The sequence below is a fragment of the Bos grunniens genome, chromosome 17 (genome assembly GCF_055505025.1).
Source record: "Bos grunniens cultivar Pamir isolate PY7600 chromosome 17, Bosgru_T2T1.0, whole genome shotgun sequence".
Taxonomy (NCBI): domain Eukaryota; kingdom Metazoa; phylum Chordata; class Mammalia; order Artiodactyla; family Bovidae; genus Bos; species Bos grunniens.
The window spans coordinates 54191370-54209304 of NC_141181.1; the positions used below are offsets into that span (position 1 = coordinate 54191370).

A 17935-nucleotide genomic window follows, 5' to 3' on the forward strand; every position below is an offset into this window, starting at 1 on the left:
AAAAACTTCATTCACGCATTAAAACAGAGCTAAATGAAACTTCCGAACTTTGAATATAAAATTAACCTGATCAGTTAAATACAGATTTTAAAGGTGCACGTTTAATTTCGTTGCTTTTTCTTTTTTTTCTGTTACTTGAACCCCGCGACAAGCGGGATCTTAGCTCCCGGACGCGGGCCCCCTGCAGGGGGAAGCTCCCACTCTTAACCAGTGGACCGCCGGGAAGTCCCTAACTTCGTTGCCTTAATCTCAATCACTTTAAAATTTAATTTTAATTATTTTCAAATTAAATGAACAAATGGTCAGCCTCCTAGCCGTTCAGACCTTGACCGAAAGCGTCGACTCTTTCACTCAGTGCCAGTCCATGTCTACCCGGAACCTGCCCTCCTGCAAAAGTTTCTGTAGGGACCCAGTCTTTAGGTGCGCCGCCTTTGCCCCACCCATCACGGTATTGTTGGGCATTTTTATTGGCTATAGAGCTCTGGTTTCGTTGCTCTGATTGGTCATCGGCGTGCCGTCGCGAGGCAGTTTCCTGGGATACGCCGCGGGCCAGGGGAGGCCTAGGGGAGGTTGTGAGGTTCCCTGAGCAGGAATCCGGCCGGGGCGCGCACCGGGTCTCCTGGACTTAGTTCGTGAGCGCCATGGCCAGCGTCCACGAGAGCCTCTACTTCAACCCCATGATGACCAATGGGGTGGTGCATGCCAACGTATTCGGTATCAAGGACTGGGTGACGCCGTATAAGATCGCGGTGCTAGTGTTGCTGAACGAGATGGGCCGCACGGGCGAGGGCGCCGTTAGCCTCATGGAGCGGCGAAGGCTCAACCAGCTGCTCCTGCCGCTGCTGCAGGTGAGGGTCTCCGGTTCATCCAGCAAACCCTTACTGTGCACCGGCTCTGTGATGGGACAGCTCCCTGGGGGCTGGGGGCACGGGGGTTTATCGGATACTCTCTCTGCCCTTTTGGACTGAGAAAAATATAGTTATTACCACCAGCTAACACTTAGTACTTACTATGGACCAGGCACTTTACATGCATTTTTCTGGGCAGGTTTATATATGACTCCAGCATTTATTAGCTGAGTGACGGGGGAAAGAGTTATTTTCGCAGATCCTCCGTTTTATGTAGAATGAGGCTACATGTAGGCTGGAGCGTTGGAGACACAGGTACCCTAGAGGTACCTGTTAGAGACGCTGTACCGTAGAGGACCGTAATAAGTGGTAACAATGACAAAAAAGTAACAGCCAACATTGATCACTTACTGTGTACTAAGCACTTGATGGGCTTCCCTGGTGGCTCAGACGGTAAAGAATCTTCCCACAATGCGGGAGACCCGGGTTCAATCTCTGAGTTAGAAAGATCCCCCCTGGAGAAGGGAATGGCAAGAACCCATTCCAGTATTTTTGCCTGGAGAATTCCAAGGACAGAGGAACCTGGCGGCCTATAGTCCATTGGTTCGCAAAGAGTCGGACACGACTGAGCAACTAACACAAGCACTTTACATGTTTTATCTCCCTTTGCAGACTCAGATTGTAACTCTACTGCTTACCTGCTGTGCGACTTGGGCAAGTTCCATAACGTGTTTGGGTCTTTGCTTTTGCTCTGTAAAATGGCAAACAATGAGAGGAACTGTCATGTGATGGCTGTGTTAAGTTAGAAAATCCATGAGAACATTTTACAGTGTTTGGCACATAATAAATGCTCCATCAATTTTAGCTATTTTCATTTTAATCTCATGCACTTTCCCTTAGATCAGTTGTGGTTTTTCCATTTATTCGGATGATTATATGAGGGACGTCTCTCTCCCCTACTAGACTGTAACCTCCATGAGGGCATTAGTTTGTCCTGTTCTTTCTCACCTTGTATCCCCAAAGCCTAGTACACTATAGTTTATAACAAGCTTTTTTTCAATTAAGAATTTTTTTAAAATGTGGACTGTTTTTTTAAGTCTTTATTGAATTCGTTACAATATTGCTTCTGTTTTATGTTTTGATTTTTTTGGCTGCAAGGCATGTGGGACTGACCAGGGATCAAACCCACACCCCCTGCATTGGAAGGCAGTCTTAACCACTGGCCCACCAGGGAAGTCCTTACAAAGGGCTTTTTTTAATCCATCACCCTCTTTGGGGCAGGGGGAGGAGTACTGAGGACACAGATTAAGTGACTTGCCCAATTAGTTAGATAAAAGTAGCAGGGTCTCTAGAACTTGCAGCTCCCAGTCCTGTCTCCATTACTGTTATAAGTTTAGAGCCCAAAAAACTGAAGTCTGTCACTGTTTCCATTGTTTCCCCATCTATTTGCCATGAAGTGATGGGACCAGATGCCATGATCTTAGTTTTCTGAATGTTGAGTTTTAAGCCAACTTTTTCACTCTCCTCTTTCACTTTCCTCAAGAGGCTCTTTAGTTCTTCTTCACTTTCTGCCATAAGGGTGGTGTCATCTGAATATCTGAGGTTATTGATATTTATCCCGGCAATCTTGATTCCAGCTTGTGCTTCATCCAGCCTGGCATTTTAATCAACATGTATAACATCTAGCTAAGTTCCAGCCTTTATTATTTGTTTATTGTTTGACTTTAAAAATTAGCTGATTTTTAACTACTCAACTAATACACAAAGATTCATTGTAAAACTTTAAATGATACTAAAGTTGATAGAGTGGAAGTTTATCCTGTTTCCTCAGAGATTATCAGGGTTCATATTCCTTCATTCAGCTATTAACATTTACTGAGTAACGGTTCAGAGTGGATCTTTCTAGACCTTTTGCTATGTATACCTGTATATAGATAGGTTGATGCGTATGATTGTAAGTATGTATACTTGTATCCTTTTTGTTTAATTCTGCATTTTTTTTGTTTGTTCATTTCACATAAGTGCTACTTCTATGCTACAGCTTGTTCCTTTCACTTAGTAAGTCTTGGAGATCATTCCATGTCAGCATATTTGAGTAGATTTACCTCATCCTTTGTAACGGCTGCATTTTATTCCACAGTGAGAAAAGAAACATAATTTAACTCATACTTTAAAAAAATTAAGCAGTTTTCTTTTTTTTGCCATACTTTAAGGCATCTAGGATCTTAGCTCTCACATCAGGGATTGAACCCATGCCCCCTGCAGTGGAAGCCAGAGTCTTAACCATTGGACTGCCAGGGAAGTCCTTAACTCATACTTTTAATTAATGTTAAAATTTATAGATTATAACTGAGCTCTTTATTAACGGCCTTATAGATTCTTTAGTTTTTCTTCATTTCAAACGTATGGGGAGCATACCTTCCCCGGAAGCGGGCTTGCTGGGTTATCCACAACTGAAAGTGACATGTGTACTGTCAACTTACTCTCCAAAAGTATTCAGTGTTTAGTTGTAAACCTCAGCTAGGTTGAAATCTTCCTGATAGCTGAGGTCACATACTCTCTGTCTCTAACGATACCTTTTATGAACTTGGTTAGATAATATGACTGCCTACCTTCCGGTGTTTTGGAGGATCAAATGAGATTATGTTTCTGAAAAATAGGACCCCTGTGTTAGTATATGTTCTCCAGGGTACAAAACAATTTGAATTATTTTACTTAATCGTTGCCACAAACATGGGACGTTATTGTTATCTCCATCTTACTGATGAAGGGCCCAGGGAGGCAACACCTTTGCTACAATTACCAAACTGAGAATGAAAGAACCTCAGACTACAGATTCTATGCTTTTTTTTTTTCCATTTTAAGTCATTCCTCCAACTAAGAGAGAATGCATGCAAATGTGAAATATTGCTGTAGTGTTTTATGCAGATAGGTTTTTTTTTTTCTGCTTCCTGGTTTGAGATTTCATGTTTGAATAACTTTAAAACAGAAAGGTTGGATAGGGGAGGGAGAGGGATAAATTGGGAGATTAGGATTGACGTATACATATTACTGTACATAAAATAGATAACTAATAAGGATGTACTGTATAGCATGGAAAATGACTCAATACTCTGTAATGGCCTATATGGGAAAAGCATCTAAAAAAGAGTGGATATGTGTATATATGTGTATATATACATATGATTCACATTGCTGTACACCTGAAACTCAGACAACATTGAAAATCAACTACATTCCAGTTTAAAAAAAGAAAGCAGAGAGGTTGATAAATGAATTCATGTATGCAGCTGTTTATCAATCTCCAGCTCTTTAAAATTTTTCTGTAACCTTTCAATCTCTCCTTTACCCAGGGCCCAGATATTACACTGTCTAAACTTTACAAATTAATTGAAGAATCTTGTCCTCAGCTGGCAAACTCAGTGCAGATCAGGTAAACTCCATTTTCTTCTGTATATATGAAAAGATGTCAAAGTAGATGGAAATTAGAAAATGGCACATGGTGATTATTTCCTTAAAAAAAAGATATCTTTGTTATTCTGGCTTGTTTTCCTAAGTACCTTAATTTGATTTTTTTTAAATGGATAGCATTAAATATACTGCTTCAGAATTTATTATTGTGTATGGATCTACTTTGTTCCTTTTAGTTGTTGCAGAGAATTTCATTTTTACTGGCTGATACGCTACTTTGAGAAATTTTATAATCAAGAAAACATCAGCAATGATATTTTTCAGAATATGGGGGTGACATTTTGGATTTTCAAATAGATTCATTTTTGGTGATTGTGGAATATGAAATGTGGGAAGATGTTCAAAGGGCCTTCCTAAAATCCTTACCTCATTTTTCTTGTTCAGAATCAAACTGATGGCTGAAGGCGAATTGAAGGATATGGAACAATTTTTTGATGACCTTTCAGATTCTTTTTCTGGAACTGAACCAGAGGTTCACAAAACAAGTGTAGTAGGTATGAAATTCTTCTAAGGAGAGCAGAGAATATTTTCACTGAAGTGAATGGCTCTCTGAGTCACATCTGTTGTTAACTCTGCTGTAATCTGAGCACAGGCAGTGGGGATGTTGGACATGTTTTATCCATTGCCTTGCCATTTTGATCTGTGTTTAAATAACTGTCTCGTGGGAAAGCATTTTCTGTTTTGTCTACTGTCATCAGAGTATTAGACTGATTGTGGAGCCTTTCAGGGTTTCTCAGCTGTTTCCCACAGTCCTCTGCTCACTTGTACACATTGCACAACTAAGTCAGGGTCACCAGCTAAAGTTTTATGAAGAGAGTAAGAGTAGATTATTGTTACAGTTTATAAGTCTAGGGTATACATGAAGTTTCCTGATTCTTTTCTGTTAGCTTTATAGCCATGCTCCATCCACCTGACTTTTCTTTCCTGGTAGTTTTTATGTTATTTACCATCAGTTATTTGTTGATCTTCCATGTGCCAGGCTCTGGACTTGAAGAGAGACTGGAACCTTTCTCTTAAGGCAGATTACATTCTTGTGGTTTTGGGGAGAAGGGCGGGCAGATAGTAAAAAGTAAACAAATACAATAACTTCTGATAGTTCTAACAGTCATGAGAGGATACATTGGCTGGATAAAAAGTGGAGTGTGGGTGGGAGGACTGAGCTTTTAATATAAAGAGAAAATCAGCTTCAAAGGTGATGAAAGAACATTGTGGAGGAAACAACAACTCCAAGTATCTTCTTTTCAATTATTTTGAAGGAAGAATTGCAACAAATAGTCATTGACTTGGAGTCGCCCAGTTTTTGAGTTAATGCCTTTGCCTGGTCTGTGTCTTGTTTTGTAGGCTTATTTCTACGTCACATGATCTTGGCCTACAGTAAGCTGTCTTTCAGTCAAGTGTTTAAACTGTACACTGCCCTTCAGCAGTACTTCCAGAATGGTGAGAAAAAGACCATGGAAGATGCTGATATGGAACTGGCCAGCAGAGAGGAGGGCGAAAGGAAAATGGAAAAAGAAGAACTTGACGTATCTATAAGGTAACTTGGGTTTCTCCAGTGTGAATCCCTTTCCTGTGAAATAGCGTCATTACAGGCACAGTAAATCCTCACTCATCCAGAGTTTCTGCATTGGCTGTCATCTTTCTGTCCCTCCAGATCCAGGAAGTGGACCTTTACAGGCTGCATCGGTTAGTTTCTTCCCCTCTAACTTCTGGTTGGGAGGCACTGATGGGAAATCCAGAGGGTCGAGGAGAGTAAGGTCAGGGTGTTGATTCACTGGTTCCCTCCCTTCAAGGTCACGGTGGACTGGGTGTAGGGTCACCGCCTCCATCAGGTGGCCTGCTTTGCAGACCTCAAGGGTCTGGTTACTGGGAAGGTTTCCCAGGCCTGGTGCGAAAGGTGCCCCACTGTTCCCAGCCCTGGGGACTGTATTACTCACTATGGCTTCTCCATCCCCTGCCACTGTTTCTGAAAGTGGTCCTTTATTAAACTTATCTCATGTTACCCCATTTGAATATGCCATTTGTTTTCTGCTGGGATCCTGAGCGGTAGTGTAGTGTTCATTATATCACAGTGAATTAACAATTGATTAATTCTGTGAAAACTTATAGAGTGCCTCCTAAAGTTTAAGCCCTGGGGATGTGGTGGCACTGTTCAGCTAGTTCAAGCCCAAAGCCTAGGTGTGTCCCTGGGTCCTTCCCGTCCTTCACCCCAACAGCCAGTCCTTCTGCATATCCAGCCAGAACTTCCTCCACAGTATGTTTGGAATCAGTTCACTTCTCTCCATCGCCACTGCTTCCCCGATGGTCTCAGTACCTGGTCTTTTTCCTGGATGACTGCTCCAGCCTCCTGGCTGCTTTCCCTGCCTCCATTCTTGTCTCCTTACTCTCAGTTTTTCCTGAAACATCCAAGGGAACCATCACGGATGTAAATCACACCACATGTTCTTATGCCCCAAACCCTCCTTGACTGTCCATGGAATTCAGACAGAAATCGGAGTTACTGTGGCCCTGGTACCTGTCTGATCTGGCCCCTGTCATCTTCCTTACCTCTTTTTCCTGCCTCTCCCTTCACTGTCAGAGTCTAACAGCTCTGGCTTGATTTCAGTTTCTTGAATACGCCCAGCCAAGCTCTGCCTCGGGGTGCCTGGTGTACTCTCTCTGGCTTCTCACCTCCCTCCCTTCCTTTCACCACTGGGCTCCCGTGACCTCCCACAGGCCTTCCCTGACTACGTGTGTGAAGTAACCTCCATCCTAAGTACTTCCATCTTCTTTTTTCCTTCATATATCTCCTCAGTAAGCAACCTTTTGCATTTATTTACTTACTCATTTATATTTGCCTTTGTACTCCATCGAGAGTTAAGACCCTCCTTCTCTGTTATATGTCACCTCCTTTTCCTCAGAGCTTGGCTTGTGGTGTCTGAATATGTGTTGGATGAATGAGAATCAGAACATATCGTCCAATGAGACATGTCCAGTGAGAGAATCAGAACATGTTGTCCAATGCCCGCACTGGTAATTTGCCCCATAAAATACTTCGTGTTGACTCCCTTCCCTTTGCTGTTTCACATCCCCTCTCCCCAGCTGTTACCTGGGATCACCTCCCAAATAGACCACTTGTGTTTGGAGGGGAAAACGTGTGTGTGTGTGTGTGATCTCAGGGAGCCCACGGTCTGGGGAGGAAGACTGACATGGAAACAGATAATGACCTTGTCAGTAATGGTGTGTTCAGAGCTCTGAGAGAAGCAAGCCCCCACCTGCCCTGTATAGACTGGTCCAACCCCCTTGGGAGCTGGCAGGTATAGCCAGAGAATATTTCCCTGCAGTTCCTAGGAGTGGCCTTTGTATGGTTATATGATTTGTTCAGCACACACTGGGAACAAGAAGATTATAGTACCAGTGAGTACTTGCAAAAACTCAAGACTTGCTCACAATGTTTGTCGTGGAGCGGAAAGGCTGTACCTTGTAGAGTTGAGTCTGGCTCTGGAGTCAGACCCCTGGATTTGAATTCTGGCTCTTCCACTCCCTACCTTGGGCAGGTCACCTTCTCTGTACCTCAAATTTCTAACCTGCAAAATGGGGCTTATGTGACCGCCTCAGAGGGTTGTTGTGAGAATTAAATGATAAATCTGTATAAAGTGTTTAGAACTGTGCCTGGTATATAGTAAACATTGGACAAATGTAGCTATTCTTTTTGAAATTTCTCTTTTAAGAAGCTTCCAGGAAACAATGTGATCTCTGTCCTAGCTACTTTATATGCTTTTAAAGTAGAAGAATGTCAGTTCTTCAGAAATGTTAAAATTCAGACTTTTTAAATTAGGTTTGACTTTCTTCTAAATTAATCTGATTTACTTAGGTCTAATTACATTGTTTTGATCCTGTTCTAAGAATTCATTTGTGTGTAATGTAACAGTATGTCTAATATTAAGGTGTATGGTTTCAGAAAATGGTATGCATTCAGTAAACTGAATTTCATCACTGAAATAGAAGAAATGTATTTAAATGTTATTCTAGGGAGTTCCTTGGTGGTCCAGTTGTTAGTACTCGGCGCAGTCATTGGTTGGGAAACTAAAGATCCCACAAGCTGCACAGTGTGGCCACAAAAAAAAAAGTCCCATTACAGAAGAACGTGCAGACTTGACATTTAGCTTCAGCTTTTCATTTGCTTATTGTTGTTACGGGGCAGCATTTGTTTCCTGCAATAATAGAGGAGGCTTATAGGGTTACACCGTGTGGGTTTGTAGCGGAGACTATTAGTCGCTGGAACAACATCTTCTCTGTGCTCCATAAAGGACCTAACAGAAGTCCTTTAAAAAAAAATTATTCATTTATTTATTTTTGGCTGTGCTGGGTCTTCAGTGCTACATGGACTTTCTCTAGTTGCAGAGAGTAGGGGGTGGGGTGGGTGGGGAGGGCTACTCACTTGTTGTTTTGCATGGGCTTCTCATAGCAGCGGCTTCTTTTGTTGCAGAGCACAGGCTTCAGGGCCCAGGGGCTTCGGTAATTCTGGCTCCCAGGCTCTAGAGCACAGGCTCAGTAGTTGCGATGCGCAGGCTTAATTGCTCTGTGTATGTGGGATCTTCCTGGACCAGGGATCAAACCCATGTGTCTTGCATTGGCAGGTGGATTTTTTTTTTTTTTTTCAACTGCAGTTGCTCAAGCATCTGTGCTCAGACAAAACAAAAACAACCCAAATGATTGAGGTTAGAGAGAATACAAAATAACAATGCTGAGAGCTGGGGTGGGGAGGAGGCACATTCTTCTCAGATTAGGGCCACCTGTGCACCCTGCCTTCTGCTGTCTGTGGAGTTTGCTTCCTCCCGCTGGGCTGTGGCTTGCGGGTCTAAAATCCATTCTCCACTGGGCGCCGGCAGCTGTAACCACTGCTGTCAGTTGACGAGGCTCCCCTGTTGCCCTACCGAGGAAGTGCAGGATGGATCCTCAGTACCATGGGTCCGCCCGGTGCTGCTGGTTGTAGAGCTATAGTTGGATCTGATCTTTGATCTGACTCACAAGGTTCATGGACAGCAGGATTCCCACGAGCTGCGGGATGGCCAGGCCCAGTGCCACACCACCAAGTACGAAGAGGTTGCTGTGTATCCAGTTAACCAATCTGTCAATACAGCCATGGGTGTAGATGACTTGACTAGCTTCCGAGTAGTCAAAGGTCTGCATACCTTGGCCACACATGGTGTTGATCACTGCCTGGTTAGGGGTAGGCAAGCAACAGGAGTAATGCACAGAATAGTGCTCATGCCTGGGGTTGTCTTCTGAACAGTTGAAGTACATGTTCAGGGACCAGTCCTTATAGGAAATCCCTCCACAGTAGCTGAACTCCTTCTGGCCAAAGATCTATGAGATTCTGAAGGTCCAAGTTATCTCGGTAGTGCACAATGGCATTATTGATAATCTCACTCACTTTGCCCCGCACCTTGTCTGAGAAGACGAAGCCCAGGACCCCAGCTGCCAGCTGTAGCAGGAACACAATGGTGGGACAGAGGGAGAGCATCTGCAGGAGGCAGACGTTCTCGCAGAGAGATCATCTGATGCAGCCGCAGAAGGTGAGCAGGAACCTCAGGATGCCCACCAGGATCAGCAGGATGGCCGGGTCCACGGCCAGGCAGGCCAGCGCTGCCTCTGGGGGAGTGGCTGTTTGTCTGCTCTGGTGCCGACTGAATGGGGTACCTGGGATGGGGGGGCACTCCCAGAACTGTCCTCCTCCCCTGGTGGGGGACTCTCCAGTGTGGCTAAAGGTTACAGGGAGCAGTACTGCCCTCCCACGGGGAGAACACCAAGGGCCCAGAAGGGTCTGTGGCCTTTAATTTGAGGAACTAACAACTTAAGAGCCTTTATTCCCAGGCTTGAGAGAGGAGGAACCATCTTCACTCCAGAAAAGAATTAGAATGGCATTAGGCCCACTGGCTTTTGCCGATTCTGTTTCCTGGACACTTCGTGTAGAGGAATAGGAATGGAGGTTGAGTTTCTCTGGAACAGAGCAAAGGGAGGGCTGAAGCCTCTGGTTAGTCTTTGCACCCAGAAGCCTACCTTCTTCCCTAGACACACTCTAAGCCTAAAATGCAGGTGGATCTCAGAAGAAGAGCTCGGGGAAATCCAGGTGAACTGGCTTGGGTGGCCAGGCAGAGGAAACCTCCAGGATTTGGCTAGAGGGTGGCTGCCCTGTTAGCTCCATAGCTTCTGTGGGGAGGAGGGCTGAAGGGCCAGGGGTGAAAGAGGCAGGGGAGAAAGGCGCTGGCAGGCTGATTCTTTACCACTGAGCCACCAGGGAAGCCCCAAAGTCCCTTTTAACTAACAAAAATTTCTAACAAAAGTAGAAAGTCTTTGGTGTTTCTTCACTTGTCAATGATTTAATAAAAATCTCCCAACTTCATTAATTTATTCGACAAATGCTTATTCAGTGCTTCTGGTGGGCCAGGTACTGTGTTAGGTGCTGCACTGTCTTCATGGAGGAGAAAGTCCCTGTCCTCGCGGAGTTTACGTGGGGAGGGTGAGAGGGGAGTCGAGAGGTAACTCCATTAACAGGTAATGTAACTTCAGGGTATGCCACGAAGGAAAGGAATACCTAGGGCTCGAGGATACAGAGTAACTGTGGAGTGCTGTCAGGAAAGGGCCCTTTAAGACTGGGGGCTTGCTGACAGAGGAACCAGCCCTGAGAAGAGTTGTCAGAGCACATGCAGACTCACAGCTCTCAAGACAGGACAGACTGACATACCGGAGGGACAGAAGGAGGACAGTGTGACCTGAGCACGTGAGGTCAGGAGGAGGGGAGCCAGGTCACCCCTCTGGTCACATACCTCCAAGCGTTCAGGTCCTCATGGCCTTCTTGAGTGTTTTGAAACTGTTCCCTGTCTCAGTCCTTCACCTCCCCTGCTTTTGTTTTGTTTCTACCCTGCTCAGGAATCTCCAGAGACAGAGTCTCCCGGCCTGGTATCTGAGGTGTTCCCCAGTTGACCTTTCTGACCTCAATTTCTGTTCCTCAACTTGGGTCCTTTACCCCAGCCATCCAGCTCTGCTCGTATCCCTCCAACAGGCTGGGCATTTTCCCATTCTGTGTCTTTTATTTTCCTTTGCTAGAATGCCTTCTTCCATCCTCATCATTTCTCCACTCCTTCCCCACTTTTAAAGTCCTCATCACTCCAAGTGGAGTGGTTTCTCCCGTTTCTAATGCAGAGATAATATACATTCATTCATTCATTCATATTGCTTACTGCCATCACGTCACATGGGCTGGACTTAGCCTTCACTAAGACTGTGAGCCCATAAAGACATTGTCTTTTCAGGGACCTAGACTTGTGTTTTATGTGTGCCCCGGCTCCATTTGTTGATTGTCTAATCCTGTTGTATTTTTTAAATTTCAGTTATAGTGGGTGATTTAAGCACTTTAGAGGAGTTTCCAGAGTCCTTTTGAAAATCAGATGAATGCCATGCACTATCCTCGCATTAAAAATGTGTATTTTGCATGCAGCTTTACAAGGTTCATGGGCTCCTAAAGCCCTTCACAGGCCCAGGTTAAATGTCTTTGATATACAGCCACTTGTAAGTCTAAAATTCTGTCTCAGCTGGTAATTGGATTCATAAACAAATTTATTGGTGTCCTTTTCCTAAATGAATAACACCCTTCCTAAACTGAATACCTTTGTGGCCTGTTAAGAGTTACTTTCTCTGGCATGTATTTGAGGCCCTGAGGAAGCACGGGAGGAGTCAGTAAAAGGATGGGGGGTGCGGTGGTATTCTCACTTGCTTTTCCCAACCTTGTTCACGTTGGCCACTGTTGCCACCAAGGAAAAAAGTGAAAAGTGAAAGTGAAGTCGCTCACTCATGTCCAAGGCCAAACTTGATCTTCATTTGTAGTAAATCTATTTGCCTTTATTTGTAGCTTTTTGCTTTGTGTGGTTTTGGTTCTCTCTATTTTATTAACTTTTATTGTTCTTGTGTCCTTTATTAACTACCTCAAATCTTTTTTTGGGGAAAGGATTAAGTAAATAAAGCATCTGGTGACGGTGAGCATCATGGACCTTAGAGGAGGGTGGGCCGGGAGCAGTGTATTGCATTTCATCCAGATCCTCATTGGCCTCTAGCCTTTTTGTGTACTGCCGTATTTATTTCAGGACTTGGGCTTACTTTCTTTGAGGGATATGTTAAGAGAAAAGGGCATCTTATTGCCCAGACACTTCACTCTTCTGTTTGAGAGCTTGGCCTATGCGTTTTCTTTCCACTTCCCTCTAGGTCGCTGTTGTTTCAGTGATCTTTGTTGTACCGGGTCGGGGCTGGTCCTGGGCATCTCTGATACCTGCAGAATCTGATACACTTGCTGCCTTGTGAAACCAAGAGAATATTAGAGCAGCTTTTCCCAGAGTATTTTCTATGGGGTGCTAGCCCTTCCTGATAGATAGGAAATTATAAGGAGTTCATCAGGGCTGGGGTGTAGATGAGAAGGCAGGAGAGAGAGGTAGGACCACTCAGGAAGCATTGCACCTGCCCTGCTAAGCAACGTGGGCTTTATTCTGGAAGGCAGTGGGATTCCCCAGAGGGGCTTTAAGTCAGGGATGATACACTTGCGGCATCTGGGATCCTAGTTTCCTGACCAGGGATCCAGCCAGCATCCCTTGCATTGGAAGCAGAGTCTTAACCACGGACCACCAGGGAAGTCCCTAGACCTGCATATTAGAAAGATCATGCTGGAGGCTGTATAGAGTTGAGATCTGCTTATTAAATCATGTAAATTTTATCAGGACATTCAGCATCATTCCTGAGAAGAGAATTAATTTTAAAAGTTTTTAAGCTTTTCTGATGAATCTATTTGACTTTGTTAGCATTACCATTTTCACTATTGTTTAATTCTTTATTGTTTTTACTTAATTTTTTTCCAGAGAAGAAGAGGTATCGTGCAGTGGGCCTCTGTCCCAAAAACAAGCAGAATTTTTTCTTTCTCAACAGGTAAGTTGGTTCTGTGATTTGTCATTTTTTTTTTTTAATTCTGTGACATTATTTGTTGTTGCTGTTCCGTTGCTCAGTCACGTCCGATTCTTTGTGACCCCATGGACCGCAGCACACCAGGCTTCCCTGTCCTTCACCGTCTGCTGTCATGACGTATGTTTGTTATGTGAGTAGGTTTATTAGTAAAGCGGCATTATTCTTACTCTTGGTCCTTTTTTCTTCACTAACAATGCAACTGTAGCTATATGTCCCTCCCTATTTTGTATGTGATTTTATTTCTCTATTAGAGTCGTAATGCATGTTCATTTAGTAATGGTGTGCGACTAACACAGCCCCAAAGCGTGATTTGGAAGACTTACTACCCTTTTCCCAACTTTTCATCAAGGACATTTTCAAACAGAAATAAAATTGAAAAGCCTTGTACAGCGAATACCCACATACCCATCATCTGGGTCCTACAATTAATATTTCGCTCTGTTTATCATATATCTACCCATCTAGTCACCATTTCATCGTATTTTTTTGATACATTTCAAGTTGCAAACACCAGTACACTTTAGCCCAGACATTTCTTACTAGTGTTTTCAAACCTACTTTAGTTTTTTTTTTTTGGTAATACAAGCTGAACGTTTTTCTTTCATGTTGTTTTCAGCAAAGAATTTTGATTTTTGCTCTATTTTTAAGTTTCCTCTAATTTTATTATTAATTTTCTTTCTGCTGAAAGATGTAATGTTTAGATCTAGATGCAGATAATAGAGTCACCCCTGCAAATGAATTTTAGACAGATTAGAAAACTTGCTCCTTTCCATCAGCTTAATAATTAACTTTAACGTGAGGTTTCAGTAGCACCTTGTTCGCCTCTTTAAATTATGACGTGCACAAACCTTCTTTTCAATGCAATGCATCTAAAGTTTTGATACCTGTAACTTTTTTTTTTTGGTTGCAATTGTTTAAGAATCATGGATTTATTTTTTGTAACTCTTTGGCTATTGTCCTTGTGTATCCTGACAGCGCCATGTGTGTCAGCCCATGTCAATCAAGATGGGTGATTATGAAATGCCAGACTCCTAAATTAAATGTTTTGGAATTCAGTGGGTAAATAAAAATGCTGCTTTGGGGATATTAAAAAAAAAAAAAAGAAAAACCCATCTAGACAATTGGTTACCTGTAGAGGAGAAAATGAAGCTGGACCCTCACCTCATCTTTGCACCTCAGTACTTTACAGGTAGATTAAAGGCTTCACTGTAAACATTTAAAGTTATAATTAGACTAGAAGGAACTCCATATTAACTTTTAACTGATCTCTGGATGGGGAACTTTCTAAACATAAGAACTGTGGAAGAAAATATGTAGGAGATCATTTGATGTTTTTCAGCATAAAAATGAAAAATGTCTGCATGTTAGTACATTTTCTGACAAAATTAAAAGTCAAACAACAAAATGGGAAAAGGATTTGCAATACATATGACAAAGGATTGATACTTTTGCTTTAAAAATGGTATTTTCAAAGACCAGTTGATGATGAGACAAATGTATAATATATTATTAAATGAAAAGGGCAGATAGTAAAATGATATATTCTAATTTTGTTAAAAAAGTGTGCATGCTGCTGCTGCTGCTGAGTCACTTCAGTCGTGTCCGACTCTGCGACCCCATAGACGGCAGCCCACCAGTGTATATGTATAAGTACATACACACGCAAACACACATACATATACCCACGCACAGAAAAAAGACTGGAATAAGATACACTGACATAAAAATGGTGTTATTTCTGGATGGAGGAGTAACAGATGATTTTCTGTGTGCTTTTCTGTTTTCTTCTGTATGCTTTTTCATATTTTTGGAATCTCCTGTAATGCTACAATGAATTAAAATGGAGTTAGAAGTTATTGTTAATCAAAGAAAAATTTGTCTATGTAAAATTGAAGTGTCTAGAACCCAGTTAAGTACTAATCATTAATTTAGAAGTAGTTTTCTACATATTTTATATAATTGTTGCTGGTAACATCCATATGAAACAGAAAACCAGGAGAAGGGCAAGTGTGTGCCATAAGGCTCTTTGCCAGACTATGAATACATACTTCCTGCCTTGAAGGCACTCACAGTCTGGGGGTGGGGTCAGCTAGCACTAGTAATATAATTTAATAAGTACTGCAGGAAGGGTTAGTGCAGGGGGCTTATAGGAGCATGTAGGTGCTTATGGGAGAAGCAGGTGGCTGAAATCTAAACTGGGCCCTGAAGGCTGAGTAGGCTTTTGCATGGAAGAGTGTGTGGGTGGGGTTGGTGGTTGCGAGACATAATTCCAGGAAGAGGAAACAGTGTTCTGCAAGGTCAAGAGGAGAGTGTAGGACCTTTCTTGGTGGCTCAGTGGTAAAGAATCCGCCTGTCAATGCAGGAGACACAGGTTTGATCCCTACTCCAGGATGGTCCCACATGGTGAGGAGCAACTCGGCCCATGCGCCATAACCACTGAGCCTGTGCTCTAGAGACTGGGAGCCATAACTACTGAGCTCATGTGCTGCAACCACTGAAGCCCAAGTGCCCTAGAACCTGCACTCTGTGACAAGAGAGGCCACTGGAATGAGAAGCTGCGCACCGCAACTAGAGAAAAGCCCGCACAGCAATGAAGACCCAGCACAGCCAAAAATAAATAAATGAATAAAATTGTTAAAAAAAAAAAAAAAGAGGAAAGTGTAGGTGCAGAGAAGAAAGTAATCAGATATTTAATATATGTGTCCATATGTTTATTGGCCATTTCTTTCTACTGAGAGTTGTCATTTTTAACTTTCAGGCTTCTTTGTTGAAGAATGATGAGACCAAAGCCCTCACTCCAGCTTCTTTGCAGAAAGAATTGAACAACTTGTTGAAATTTAATCCTGATTTTGCTGAAGCGGTGAGCCTCTTCCAGAATCTGTTCCTAAATTAGAAAGCAGGGACAAGACTTTTGAATAGTCAAGTAAATGTGGATTGGCCCGCTGACCTGGGTTCTTAGAAAGAAATCCTGTGGTTGGCATGTAATTGACTTAGCCTAGGCTCCTCCCCCACCCAGGAGGGATTTCTTCAATCTATTGATGCTCTCTTTCATTCATCTCTGATGTTGTGAATTACGGACAGGAGATGAAGGAGATGACAGACTGATTTTTTAAAGTTTGAGGCCCCAAAATTCTTTTCTCCTCTTTTGTAAATGTTTTTGTTGGTGTATATATTTTTTAAGTTAAATAATTCTATTCCTTATTGAATTTTTATCCTGAGAACTTTCTTAATAGCACCTGGGTTTTGCCATCTGACTTTATCCGCATGTAGAAATACATCTGCTTTGCTCCTTAGTAACTGGGATCTGCCTGCTGGAGGGAGTTTTAATTCAGTGAACCAAACAAAATGAAAATAGTGTCAAAATAGAAGATAATTAACTTCGAAAACTAATAAACTAGTAAAAGTCTCACTGGGTTTTAACTTGGACATTTAGAAAAATTGGTTTTATATTTGTATGAATTCAGGTTTTAAGACCTTTTTTTTTTATACTGACACAATTCCTTAATATCTAAGCTAGGTGATTCCCCCTCCATCCTCATGTATAATCCATGGATCCTAATATAACCAGTGGATGAGTATTTAGGACAAAACTCTGACACCCATGCTGGTGGAATTCCCTTTATTTTGTTTGGGGACACATTCTGGGGAAGAAACCACCTACTGTACCTTAAGTCTATTTTATTCTGCCTGTGGGGAAAAGATTAAGCTAAACTGTGACTTAGGAGGGTAGGGGATACGTGGATGTCTACAGCCAGTGGACCTCTCTGAATTAATCTAACACAAGAGGAACTTAACATTTAAAATATGTTGAATGTTCCTCCTCTTAGCACTACCTCAGCTACTTAAACAACCTCCGAGTTCAAGACGTTTTCAGTTCAACACACAGCCTCCTTCATTATTTTGACCGCCTGATTCTTACTGGAGCCGAAAGCAAGAGTAATGGGGAAGAGGGCTATGGCCGGAGCTTGAGATATGCAGCTCTAAACCTGGCTGCCCTGCACTGCCGCTTTGGTCACTAGTAAGTGTATAAACTTGTCCATGTAGAAATTGAAGAAACTATCTCTCAAATGTTAATTGAGATGTGTTTTTAAAAATAGGCTGTATTTGACTTAAAGAATGAACTTAATGGTTACCAGAGGGGAAGGGTGGGGGGTAGGGATAGTTAGGGGGTCTGGGATTGACATGCACACACTGTTTTTATATTTAAAATAGATAACCAGCAAGGACCTGCTGTGTAGCAAAGGAACTCTGCTCAATATTACGTAATAATCTAAATGGGAAAATAATTTGAAAAAGAATAGATACATGTATTTAATAGATATATAACCAAATCACTTTGCTGTACACCTGAAACTAACACAGCATTGTTAATCAACTGTACACCAATATAAAATAAAAAGTTTAAAAAATATGCTGTATATTTTTAAAAAAGGAGGAGGGGGGGGAAGAAAAGAGAAAAAGAGATTGTTCAACCTGAGCTTGTCAATAACTTGCAAAGAAGGAAGCTTTTTCCACTGAACAGAAGATAATGAAAGAGTCTGCCCCCTGGAGTCACAATTTAGCATTACCGTCTAAGTGCTTGGCCTCTTGCTTTACTTCTAAGAACAATGGGCACTGAATTAAAAGGAAAT

At 42.4% G+C, this 17935-nt stretch overlaps 1 protein-coding gene and 1 pseudogene across 6 annotated transcripts in view; one reads left to right on the forward strand and one right to left on the reverse strand.

The window, feature by feature from the left end:
• The first annotated feature begins 555 nt into the window (after positions 1-555).
• Positions 556-17935, forward strand: part of ANAPC5 (anaphase promoting complex subunit 5) — a 35295-nt gene continuing 17915 nt past the window's right edge. For 2 of the 6 annotated variants that reach the window (XR_015144476.1, XM_086347654.1), the window contains exons 1-7: positions 556-848; positions 4202-4281; positions 4704-4813; positions 5661-5853; positions 13202-13268; positions 16063-16164; positions 17132-17322. Coding sequence is in view for 3 of the 6 variants with exons in the window: in XM_086347654.1 (XP_086203780.1) it covers positions 642-848; positions 4202-4281; positions 4704-4813; positions 5661-5853; positions 13202-13268; positions 16063-16164; positions 17132-17322 (950 nt within the window). In the remaining 3 variants the exon portion in view is untranslated. The remainder of the gene's footprint in view (positions 849-4201; positions 4282-4703; positions 4814-5660; positions 5854-13201; positions 13269-16062; positions 16165-17131; positions 17323-17935) is intronic. The other 4 variants (XR_015144477.1, XM_086347655.1, XR_015144478.1 and 1 more) reach the window with 2 other exon arrangements.
• Positions 9255-11370, reverse strand: LOC147355412 (tetraspanin-33 pseudogene; annotated as a pseudogene).